The following is a 12,931-nucleotide window of genomic DNA, read 5'->3' as shown; positions in this document are numbered from 1 at the left end:
TAAAATTTTGTAATTGTGCCCATTCTTCCTCTGGCAGCTTATTCCACATACCTACCAACCTCTGTGTGAAAATGTTTGCTTTTCAGCTCCATTTAAAAGGTTCCATCTCACCTTAAATCCATGCTCTCGAGGTTTAGACACCCCTACTTGGGAAAATTATTGACCATTGTATTTGTGCCCCTTGTGTTTTTTATATGCCATAAGTCATCTCTCAGTCTCCTACGTTCTAGGGAAAGTGTATCCTTATCATTCAAGTTTAAGTTTATTATCATTTGATTGTACAGATACAACCCAACGAAAGAGCGAATCTCCAGACCATGGTGAAAGCACAAAACCACCAAATGCACAGTACACAAAGTTCACATAAATAATCAAAATAAATATTTGGAATGATAAATATCACAGTTACCGAATACTGTTTAATAGTCCCGCCACCTATGGGGAGATGCTATTCCCCAATTTGGCAGCCCTAAACCTTTTTGATGGTTGTGGGATGAAGATACTGTGTGCTGGATGGAATTGATCATTCCTTAAGTGCTCTTTAGACAGTGCTCTCAGTAAATGTCATCTTGAGAAAATGGAGACCTCAATGATCCTTTTGGCTATTTAAATGATCCATTGTATAGACTTCCAGTCTGATGCTTTGTAACTGCCATACCACACAATGATGCAGCCAGACAAAATTCACTCAAATTTGCTCCTATAATAGTTTGTCAAGATGGAGGTCGGTAGCCTTGCCCTCTCAGCCTCCTTTGGAAGTGTTGGCGCTACTGTGCTTTCCGGACTTATGAGGAGGAGTGGATCAAGGACAGGTCGTCCATTATATGCACATCAAGGAACTTCATGCTCTCCGCTCCTTCCACAAAGGAACCATTGATATGTAGTAGAAAATGGTTGACCGTAGTTCTCCTGAAGTCCACAATAGTCTCCTTTGTCTTGTCCATATTGAGATTCAGGTTGTTGATCTTCTACCATTTTACAAACCTTTCAGCCTTTTCTCTGTAATGCAACTCATCATTGTAACAGATGAAGCCAACTACTGTTGTATCATCCACAAATTTGATGATTCTGTTGGAGCTAAACCAGTCATGAGTTAGCAACCTGAACAGTAGTGGGCTGAATATGCAGCCCTGATGTGGGCCTGTGCTCAGTGTGATGGGGCTTGAGGTTTTGCTGCCTACCTGTACAGGCTGTGGTCTTTACATCAAGAAGTCCAAGATCCAGTTGCAGAGAGTGATGTTGAGTCCCACCGAGAAAGTTTATTCACCAGCCTCTGAGATATGATCATGTTGAACACTGAAGTCACAGATGGCCCTATAAAGCTCTTTCAGTGTCTCCCCATCATTTGCAGGAGGAGGAATAAAGATTGCTGTGATTAGAGAGGTCTCAATTTTCTGGGTATGTGGAAGGGCCTGCACTTCACCATTAAGAGTTCTATCTCTGGTGAGCAGTGAGCCTTTACTACAGAGACATTTGTATACAGTCTTTCTTGATTTAGATGCACAAACCACCTCCTCCTCCACCCCTCCTCAAATCTTACCAGAAGCAGCAGCATTTCTCTCTGCCCAAAAGGAGATTAGGCCATATAGCTGGATAGCCGAATCAGGAGTGGAGTCCTGGAGTCATGTTTCTGAAATTAGCAGAATGCAGCAGTCCTTAATTTCCCTTCGGTTTAGATGCAGCCGCAGGTAATCCAGTTTATTTTTCAAAGTTTGTATATTTGCAAGTAAAATCATCAGGAGTATGAGCCTAAGTTTAGGTGTTTTAAAAGAAATACGAGGTAAGAGAGGGGGGAGTAGCATCACTGGTCAGGGATAATATCACAACTGAAGGAATGGAAGATGCTGTAGAGCAGTGGTTCTCAACCTTTCTTTCCACTCACATACCACTTTTAAGTAATCCCTATGCCATCGGTGCTCTGTGATTGGTAAGAGGTTGCTTAAAGTGGTTTGTGAGTGGGAAGGGAAGGTTGAGAATCACTGCTCTAGGCCCAATTGTTACTGAAATATTTTGCTTGAGAAAAATTGTCATTGGCCCTTTTCCTTTGGAGTATGAAACTGTGCATATAACGAGTCAATTAGGTACGATTAAAACAGTGGCTTTCAACCTTTTTCTTTCCACCTACATACGTATAGCATAGGGAATACTTAAAATGGTATGTGAGTGGAAAGAAAAAGGTTGAGAACCACTGCTGTAGTGGAAGTGTGTGGGGTCAGTGTAGGTGGAAATCAGAATTAGGAAGGGAGCAATCGTTGTACTGGGAGTAATCTATTGGCCCTCAAATAGCCCTGCAGGCACTGAGGAATGGATGAATAGGCAGATTTTAGAATGGTGCAGAAATTGCAGGGTGGTGGTTATGGGTCCTTCAACTTCCCTAATATTGAAAAGCACCTCCTGACATAGTGTGTGGGCCATCCAACCAGAGGAGTGGCCATGCTGGATCTAGGACTGTGTAATGAACTTGGTCAGGTGACAGATGTCTCGTGGGGGAGCACTTCAGTGATAGTGACCACAAATGCCTGGGCTTTAGCTTAGCTATGGCCAAGGATAAAAGCAGTGAAAATGGGAACGTGTTTAATTGGGGAAGGGCTGATTATGATGGGATGAGGCAGGAACTTGGGAGAGTAAATTGGGAGCAGATGTTCATGGGAGAAAAAAAACCACTGAAGTAATGTGAAGGATGTTGAGACACCACTTGTGTAAGATTCAGGATAGGTTTGTCCCACTGAGACAGGAAAAGGGAACCATGGTTGAAAAAATGGTGAAACAGCTAGTTAAGAGGAAGAAGGAAGCTTACATCAGATTTAGGAAACGGGAAGGGCTCGTGAGAATATATGGTTGCCATAAGGAACTTAAGAAATGACTTGGAAGAGCTCAAAGGGGGCGTGAAAAGACCATGGCAAGTTGCATTAAGGAGAACCCCAATGCATTCTACGCGCATGTGAAGAACAGAAGGAAGACAAGAATGAAGGTAGGGCTGCTTAAGGATAATGCATGTGCCTGGGGGCGGAGAAGGTTGTGGAGGTCGAAATGAATACTTTGCTTCAGTATTCATCAGAGAAAAGGACCTTGATCAAGGTGAGGTCAGATTAGAACAGGCTTGTGTGCTGGACGATGTTCAGATAAGGAAAGAGGAAGTGCTGGATCTTCTTAAAAACATTAATAGGTTCCCGGGGCTGGACACGATATTCCCCAAGTTGATGTGGAAAGGAAGGGAAGAGATAGCTGTGGCATTGGCTATGATCCTTGCATTCTACTTGGCCATAAGGGAGCTGCCAGAACCTGACAGCACACTATAGGCACTTTGGCCCTAGATGTGTGCAGACCCATATATTCCTCCCCAAAAAAATACTAAACCCTTCCTACCTCGTATCCCTCTATTTTTATTTCATCCTTGTGCCTGTCTAATAGTCTTCAATGTTCCAAATATTTCAGCCTCCACCACTACTCCAGCAAGGTAGTCCAGGCACTCATAACTCTCTGTGTGTATTTAAAAACAAACCTACCTACCCCTGATGTCTACCTAAACTTTCTTCTCTTCACTTTGTACAAATGTCCTCTGGTGTTTTATATTCCTGCCCTGAGAAAAAGGCACTGGTTGTCCAGCTTATCTATACCTCTCATAATCTTGTAGATCTCTATTAAGTCTCCTCTCAGCCATCTTTGCTCCAAAGAGAAAAGTCTGCGCTCTGCTAACGTTGCCTCATAAGACTTATTTTTCAATCCAGACAACATCCTGGTAAATCTCATCTGTACCCTCTCCATACCTTCCACATCCTTCCTTTAATGAGATGGTCAAAACTGAGCACAGTACTATAGCGGTTTCACTAGAGGTTTGTAGCGATGTAACATGAGCTCTCGACTCTTGAATTCATTCCCCATAATAATGAATCCCAGCATCCCATCGGCCTTCTTAACTATCCTATCAATCATTGAAAGATTTATGGATTTGGGCTCTAACGTCCATCTGTTCCTCCACATGGTTAAGTATCCAACCATTAACCCTGTACATGACCTTCAGGTTTGATCTTCCAATATGCATCACATCCTAATTAAACTCAATCTGCCACTTTTCCGCCCAGCTCTGTATCCTATCTATATCCTTTTGTAGCCTATGAGAACTGCCAACACTATCCATAATTCCTCCAACCGTGTATCGTCAGCAAACTACTGATCCATCCTTCTGCTTTTTTCATCTAGGTCATTTATAAAAATTACAAAGAAAAGGGGTCCCTGAACAGCTCCCTGTGGAACTCCACTAGTCACTGATCTCCAGGCAGAATGCTTTCCATCCGCTACTACTCTTTGCTTTTATGCAAGCCCATTTTTAATCCACACCCAAGCTTCCATGGATCCCAAGCCTCGTGACTTTCTGAATTAATCTCTCATGGGGACACTGTCAAATGTCTTACTAAAATCCATATAGGCCACATTTACTGCCTGACCTTCATAAATTTCTTGTTACTTCCTCAAAAAACTCAATTAGGCTCGTGAGGCATGATCTTCCCCTCACAAAGCCATGCTGACTTTCTTGAATAGACTATACTTCTCCAAATGCTCATAAATCCAATTCTTAATAATTTTCTCCAATAGTGTGCACACCACTGACATATGACTTGCTGGTCTATAATTCCCAGGATTCTCCCTATTACCTTTTTTAAACATGGCACAATATGGCAAAGGGCCTGTACTGTGCAGTAATGTTCTATCGATTCGCGATTAATCTTACTTGAATGCCAGCATGCTTACCACACTTCTGCTTCTTGCCACCCAGTCAAATTTTCTCTACACCTTTTCGAGCTTCTTGAAATCCTTCCATAGCTTGGTGATCAGAATTGTACACAATACTGCAAATGTTTCTTTATATCTTCTATGGTTGTTACAGACTACCCAACTCTTGTACTCAATGACCTGATTGGTAAGACAAATGTGCCAAATCTTCCTTCTCCACCATGCCACCCCATGTTGCCAATTTCAGGGAATGATGTCCTTGTACAAGACTACTCCCAGATCTCCCACAGCTCACAGGAGGAGCAAACCACTGCCATCACTGGCCCTTTGTGGACTTGACAAAAAATAAAAATCATCCTTGCCTTAGTGCTGATCTGTACTTTGACCTACCAGTAGTACTTCCAACTCAAAGTAGCCCTTCCCACTGCTAAATGATTTTATTTGAAGGGACAAATTGACTTCAGTGGAATAAAGTCCACTTGCTAATTTCTGTATGAAAGAAAATTGTGACATTTGGGGTTCCCAATTGATGAAAATGTAATGTGATAAGTATGTTATAGACGAGTCATTTAAGAAAAGAATAAACAAACTTGAAGGCTTGATGAATGAGAAACAAAAAACTTAAAAATTCAACAGATTGCATGGAAGACTGAAATATTTAACTTCTTCATGACTAAAATAGTATAGCTTTCTAAATCTTAATTTTCAATGTTCATTCTTTAATTTATAAAATAAGAGTTTGAAATTATAATTATTTATTTGAATCCGTATAAAGTTCAGTTTCATTTCTTGTTCTATGGTTTAGTGATTGTTAATATTACAGCTTTTAATAATTTATAATGAACACAATTAAATAAACAAAATTAAAATAAGAAATTACTGGCCACTTATTTGCAAATCTTTTCATTAAAACATTTATTTACACATATCAATATTGACCATACACAATATTAAACTTTGCAAAAGTGAGAGCGCTATATTGTTTATCATTTATTTATTCAACTTTTATGTTCCTAAAGTGACTGTGCAGTTTATTTTGTTGTTATGCAGGTGTTCTAATAGCATATGAAGGTTTACCTCTGCATTTAGCATTATTCCCTAAACTGTGGACAGAGATTTGCCAATCTCAGGTATTTTAAGTTTTCATTTCTATAACTTCTTTCTAAATTGTGGGTATGTTTCCTAGAATAATTCAACTATGATGCTTACTTGGCATTCTGTTTACTTGTGACAATTGTTAACATCACTTATTTTAATTTTATTGTTTATTCAGACATCATTAATGGATAACTTAATACTGGATTGTAAATTAAAATCAAAAAGCTGTAGATGCTGGAAATAAATTAAAACGGATAATGTTGGAAATATTCAATAGGTCTGACAATGGGTATTCAACTTGAATTGTTAACTGTTTATCTTGTTCCACAGATGCTGTTAACCTGATGAATATTTTCAGCATTTGCTGTTTTTATTTTAATTTGTAGATTGTAGATCTTTACATGTCTAATCAATTGATGTTAATGTCACAAAGTATTTAATAAAGAAGAATATATTTGGAGAGGGTAAATAATGATTCCCTCTCCTCCTTAAGTTGTTCAATCCCATTTGAAATCCATGTTGTTTCAGATCTGAGAGATGATTTTCTACATGTTATGGCTTTGTAAACTTGCAATCTTCATCAGTGATATTGATGAGAAAATCAATTATGATTCATCCCAATTTTCTGATGGTACAAAGGCTATGTGTAGGGCAAAGACTTCGAAGTAATACAAGCAGGTTAAGTAAATGGGCAAGGATATGACAGATGAAATGTAATGTGGAAAAATGTGAGGTCATCCACTTTTGGAGGAATAAAATAAAAATATTTTTAAATGGTGAGAGATGAGAAAATGGTAGTGCTCAGAATGTCAAGAGTTTTCTGGTTCAGTGGCTTGTTTGCATTAAGCAATTAGGAAGGCATAAACCTAGCTCTCCCGATAAAAGTTTTTTAAAAACATGTTAAAAAAAGTTAGAAGGAAAAGAAGAAATAATAATATTTAAAGTAACAGAGAAAGAAAAGCTGCTGCTGGCTCAAAAGTAAATCAACAAAAAAAAAACAATGAGATAAAGAAGGGAGGCCGACCTTGAAGATGGATCAGGGAGTTATTCCAGGGGCAATGATACGTCGGAAGAAGTCCGTGTTAGAAGCAACTCAAGACGGTTCAACATTGGGCTGCTTCCAACAATGGCTGGAGATCCCGGAAGAAGAAGCATTTCTGTGCTTGTGCGACGCAGACCGCATAAAACAGGAGCATTGCCAGAAGGAAGAAGACATGGACTGCTTCAACAAGAAGAAGCAATAGAAGAAGAATTTAATTTTAGTGATCATGAAGAGGTTCTACAGTCCGAAGAAGAAGAGGAAGAATTGGAAAGGGCCAGCAGACAGCTGAAAGCTAGGAAAGGTAAAACTGGTACAAGTCTTTTAAGTATACAGAATTTAAATATGCAGATGATGGTAATCTTGAAGGAAGTAATATCTTTCAGTATATTAGAGTCTTAATGGAAAAATCAGATGTTAGAATCAAACGTGTAGAAGAAATAATAGTGAATATGCAAAAAAGATTTGAAGAGATGGAAGGAAGAGTTAAAGGAGCAGAATTTGAAATTGAATCAATTAAAGATCTGATGGAAAATATTCAAACTAATTTTACTCCTGCTCAAGATCAAATGGCTCAAAATTTCGATGCCTTAGAAAATTTTAGTGGAAGAAATAATATAAAGAAGGGGATGAAGGAAATGATTTCAGACAATTTTTGCAACGATGGATCGCACAAAGTCTTGGAGTCAAACAATTTCAGGGAGGTATTGAGATAGAAGGAGCATGTCGAGCTTTAAGAACTCGACCACAACTAGATCAAAAGCCGTGACCAATACTGGTTAAATTCCTTTGTTATCAAGTAAAAGAGATCTTGCAATTACCAGCGACACAAGCAAAGGAAAGACAAGGACCTTTAGAATATAATGGAAATAAGATCTTCTATCCAGATATAAGTTTTGAATTGTTGAAGAAAAGAAAGGAATTTAATTCAATTAAAAATGTATTGTGGGGGGGGGGGAAAAGGTTACGTGTTTGTTTTAAGATATCCAGCCAAGTGAAGGTTTTGTTCCAGCAAGTCAAATTTTTTGTTGAACCAAAGAAAACTAAACAGTATGCTGATTCTTTGCCAGAAATTCATTGTGAAGAAGAAATGAGAGCTAAGTAGCAGAGTGCTATCTGAAAGACATTCTTAGCATCAATATTTTTAATTAATAAAGGGTGATCTGTTTATGTTTAAGCAAACGAAATGTGACAAATTTTTGGGAGAGCTGAGAGGGAGGGGTTGATGGCTGCTAATTCATGCGTGCATTTGTGGCACAGGTCACTGCCCATTACATGGATGGGAGTAATATTGTCTTTTAGTGTAACAACATTAGAAGGTGTTTCTCCTTTTTCTATTTACAGGATTTTCTTTCTTTCTCTTATGTTCTTTACATCTGGAATAGATGATAAAAATAGTGCTATATATGATAATGTAGTAGAACCGAGTTGAAAGTAATGAGGTATGGGTAAGAGATGGTATTATTATAATTAATGGATGAAATAGCAAATTTTGTATTAATATTAACAGGAGTAAAAATCCAATTAAAAGGAAAAAAATGGTATATATGAAAAAGATGAAAGTGGATATTGCTTTTTTACAAGAAACACATTTTACTGAAGTGGAACATCAAAAATTGAAACGAGATTGGGTAGGACATGTTGTAGCATCTTCATTTAATTTCAAGGCTAGAGGAGTAGCCATTTTGATTAATAAAAACCTTCCAGTTAAAATACAAAGTATTATTACAGATCCAGCAGGTAGATATTGTCAAGTTTTTTTCTGAATTTTGGACTTTTTTGAATATATACGCACCAAATATAGATGATAAGAAATTTGTGCAAGAAATATTTTTGAATTTAGCAAATGCTAATGAAAATGTACTAATAGGAACAGACTTTAATTTTTGTATTGACCCATTGTTGAATAGATCTGGGAGAAATGTTATTAAAAGTAAAGCTGCCAAAGTTACACAGTCATTAATGAAAGATGTGAGATTAATAGATATATGGAGGAGAATTCGTCCAAAAGGAAAGGATTATTCTTTTTATTCGAAAAAGAATATTCTTATTCCAGAATTGATTTTTTTCTTAATATCAGCCCAATTGCAAGAATAAAAAGAGTAGAGTATAAAGCAAGAATTTTATCAGATCATTCACCTTTATTATTAGCAATATCAATAGAAGATGGAATCAGTTTATAGATGGAGATTTGATTCTATGTTGTTAAAAAGGAAGGATTTTTGTGAAATGATAGAAAAGCAAATACAGATATTTTTTGAAATTAATTCTAATTCAGTAATGAATAACTTTGTTTTATGGGATGTAATGAATGCATATTTAAGAGGTCAAATAATAAGTTATGCATCTGAGATTAAAAAAAGATTATATGCAAGAAGTAGAGGAACTTGAGAAAGAAAATAGAAAAAAAATTACATATGCATTCAAATGAAGAAAAAAAGAATGTTGTTAAATAAGAAATTAAGGTATAATACTTTGCAAACATAAAATAGAAAGGATATAATGAGAACTAAGCAAAGATACTATGAGTTAGGAGAGAGAGCACATAAGGTTCTTGCTTGGCAATTAAAAACAAGTTTCTAGGACAAATATAGCAACTAAGAAGGAATCAAATTGAATAAGATAAATCACAAGAAATAAATGAAAATTTTAAAGTTTTATAAAAATCTATATCAGTCAGAATCATTAAAAGATGATAATAAAATAGAAGAATTTTTTCTCAAATAAACTTACCAAAATTAAATATGGAAGATCAAAGGGTACTGGGTACTCTATTTACTGTAAAGGAGGTTAAAGAAGCATTGGGTTCTTCACAAAATAATGTTTCTGGGAAAAGATGGCTTTCCCCCTGAATTTTATAAAGCATTTAATTCTTCCATTTATGGAAGTATTAGAATGGGTGGGAGAGATTAATGATTTACCAGAATCATTTAAGACAGCAATAATAACTGTGATTCCAGAAAAAGAGAAAGATCCTTCGAAACCATCATCACATAGAACTATTTCATTGTTAAATGCAGATTATAAAATAATATCTAAAATGTTAACAAATAGAATAGCAAAATATTTACCTAAATTAATAGATATTGATCAAAAATATATGTTACAAAAATGAAACAAGTGGATAATACATTTAGCACAGTTAAGAAAGGTGCCTAGTATGGTAGTTACTTTAGACACTGAAAAGGTGTTTGATAGACTTGAGTGGGATTTTTTAATTCAAATTTTTAAGTAAATTTGTATTGGGACCCATATTTATGTATTGGGTCAGAGCTCCATATAATAAACCTGAAACAAAAGTGGTAACAAATGGGCAAATGTCAGAATTTTTTTCATTGACAAGTAGACAAGAATGGCCATTGTCACCTTCATTATTCATTTTAGCAATAGAGTCTTTGGCAGTATTAATTAGACTTGATAATGATATTAAAGGTTTTAAAGTAGACAGGAAAGAGCATAAGGTTGTCTTATTTGCCAATGATGTTATAATGTATTTGACTGAACCCCAAAAAGGTCATTAAGTCAATTGCATTTAAGATTAAAAGCATATGGTGTAATATTTGGCTATAAAATAAATTGTGATAAAAGTGAAATAGTGCCTATAGCAAAGGAAGATATGAGCAATGTAAACAGGAAAGTCAATTTAAATGGCAAAGAGATGCAGTTAAATATTTAGGTATTAAAATTGATTACAATTTAAATAATTTATTTAAATTGAATTATACACCATTGCTTAAGAAAGTAGAAGATTTACGGAAATGGAAGGAACTACCTATTACATTAATAGGAAGAGTGAATTGTATAAAAATGAATATTTTCCCAAGAGAACAATATTTATTTCAATCACTACCTATATTTATACCATCAAAATTCTTTCAAGAACTAAATAAGTATGTAAGGAAATTTATTTGGAAAGGGAAAATGGTAAGTTAGTTTACAAAACATTTTAAAATTATTATAGAGAAACATAATTGAGGTTTTTCTCTACTCTTTTTCCAAGAGGGAGAGAAGCCAGCATGGATTCATATAGAAATGAATAAAATAGGAGAAGATAAATCAGAGAATTTTATACATAAATGGAATGATAAGCTTTTGTATTGGAAATAGAGATATTCTCTCTAAAATATGGAGTAAAATACATTTAGAAATGGGAATAAGACATTTTCAGATACTAGGAATGATAAACTTTTATCAAATATTTTATAAAATAATAAACTTTTTGATATTTGGTTTAAAAAAGAATTGAAAGATTGTTTTTAAGGTTCAACTTTAATGACATTTGAGCAATTGAGAGGTAAGTATAGAATACAAAACAATACAATATTCTCTTATTAGCAGTTAAAGGCATATTTAAGAGAAAATTTAGGTCCAAATTTGTTATTACCTGAACAAAGTTATTTTGAACAATTAATTACAGATATAAATATTAGAAGGTTTATTTCAATTATGTATACAAGTTTGCAAAAAGGAACAAATAAACAAGGAGTTAATAAGTGAAGACAAAAATGGGAGAAAGATTTAAAAATAAATATTCAAGAGGAAACTTGGTTAGAACTTTGTCAGGAATAGTATGACTAATACAATTAGTGTCCGTTTTGGAATGGTACAAATAATTTTTTACATCAACTATATCTTACTCCACAGAAATTAAATGGATTAAATTTTAATTTTTCAAATAAATGTTTTAGATGCAATAAAGAGATAGGTACTTTTTTTAGAACTCTATGTGGGAATGTTCAAAATTAAGACCCTTTTGGACAGAACTGGGTTTATTTTTGGAAAGAGTTACAAAAGTTGTTTCCTCAAGATTCATTTTTTTTAACTTGGAAATATTTTTGACAGAAATTAAATTGAAAATAAATAAATATTAAAAAGAGTTTGTTAAAATAGCCATAGTGGTAGCTAGAAAATGTGTGGCATAACTTGGAAATCATATGTGTATTTGAGAATGGGTAAATGGCTCACTGAAATAGGTAGTTGTAAACTTGAAAAAAAATTACTTATAATTTAGGTTATAAATTTGAAATTTTTGAAAAAATTTGGGAATCATATTTACAAATTGTAGGAACTAAGTTGTAATCACCCAACCTGAAGTTTCTGACTTCTAAAACCAAGAAAATTAAGATATGTTAGATTTTTATTTGATAGTTGTAGTAAGTTTTTATAATTACTATCCAGATGTTTTCTTTCCTCTTTTTCTTTCTTTTTCCCCCCTTTTTCTGTTGGGGTGAGGGGGGAGAATAGGAGGTGGAATATTTTTAAAATCACAGTATTAATTTTCTTATTATTTTTGAATAAAAAATGTATGTAAAAGTTTTTTAATGCATTTGTGAAATTAAATAAAATTTTCAAACAAAAAGGAAGGCAAACAATAGTTTGGTTTGCATGCAAAACATTTTGAGTTCAAGACTAGAACAATTTTTCTCCAGTTATTTTGAGTTCTGCTGAGATGGCATCTGAAATATTTAATACTGATCAGTTCAGGATGTTCTTGGGAGAAAAAAAGATTTCCAAGTTGATTCTTGAATTTGGAATTTAGTTGTATAAGGAGGGATTACTTTAAACAGTCTGGAAGCATGAGAGATGATCTTATTGAAATATACAAAATCCTTACAGGCTTGCTGGAATAATATTTTTCTGAGCAAGTTTTTCAGGAACTAGGAGTCAATCTCAAATTAGGGAGGTGCCAGAAAATCTTGAATTCTCTACCCAAGAGACCTGTGGAGATTCAGTTGCAGAGCAAGTAAAAAAAATGGCAGGATGACGAGATTTTTCAATGTTAGAGAAATCAAGAGATAAATGGATATTGGAAAGTAGAGCTGAAGTAGAAGATCTTGATAGAAGGGCAAGCACAAGGGCTGAATGGCAGAACACTGTATCTATTTGTTATATTTTGTTTGAACTATTTTTCCAATAATTGTTCCAAATCTATAACTTAGGATAGAAATAAATTTAAATAATTAAATTTCACTTTATTAGATCTCTCTAATGGTGCCATGAATTCTGTTCATTATAAGTGTGCAATTAACAGCTGACACCAAGTGAAAAGTATCTCAAATTATC

General features: G+C 34.8%; 1 protein-coding gene across 10 annotated transcripts in view; it reads left to right on the top strand.

Moving 5' to 3' along the window:
* The window catches only part of usp34 (ubiquitin specific peptidase 34), a 264,058-nt gene that overhangs the window by 239,361 nt on the left and 11,766 nt on the right, over window positions 1-12,931 (top strand). For 9 of the 10 annotated variants that reach the window (XM_069931549.1, XM_069931547.1, XM_069931543.1 and 6 more), the window contains one exon: window positions 5,782-5,861. In XM_069931549.1, the coding sequence (XP_069787650.1) occupies window positions 5,782-5,861 (80 nt within the window). Of the gene's footprint in view, window positions 1-5,781; window positions 5,862-8,378; window positions 8,500-12,931 lie in introns of all 10 variants that reach the window. The other variant, XR_011355789.1, reaches the window with a different exon arrangement.

Source organism: Narcine bancroftii, chromosome 4, assembly GCF_036971445.1.
Source record: "Narcine bancroftii isolate sNarBan1 chromosome 4, sNarBan1.hap1, whole genome shotgun sequence".
Classification (NCBI taxonomy): domain Eukaryota; kingdom Metazoa; phylum Chordata; class Chondrichthyes; order Torpediniformes; family Narcinidae; genus Narcine; species Narcine bancroftii.
This window is presented reverse-complemented; position numbering and strand designations above follow the sequence as displayed.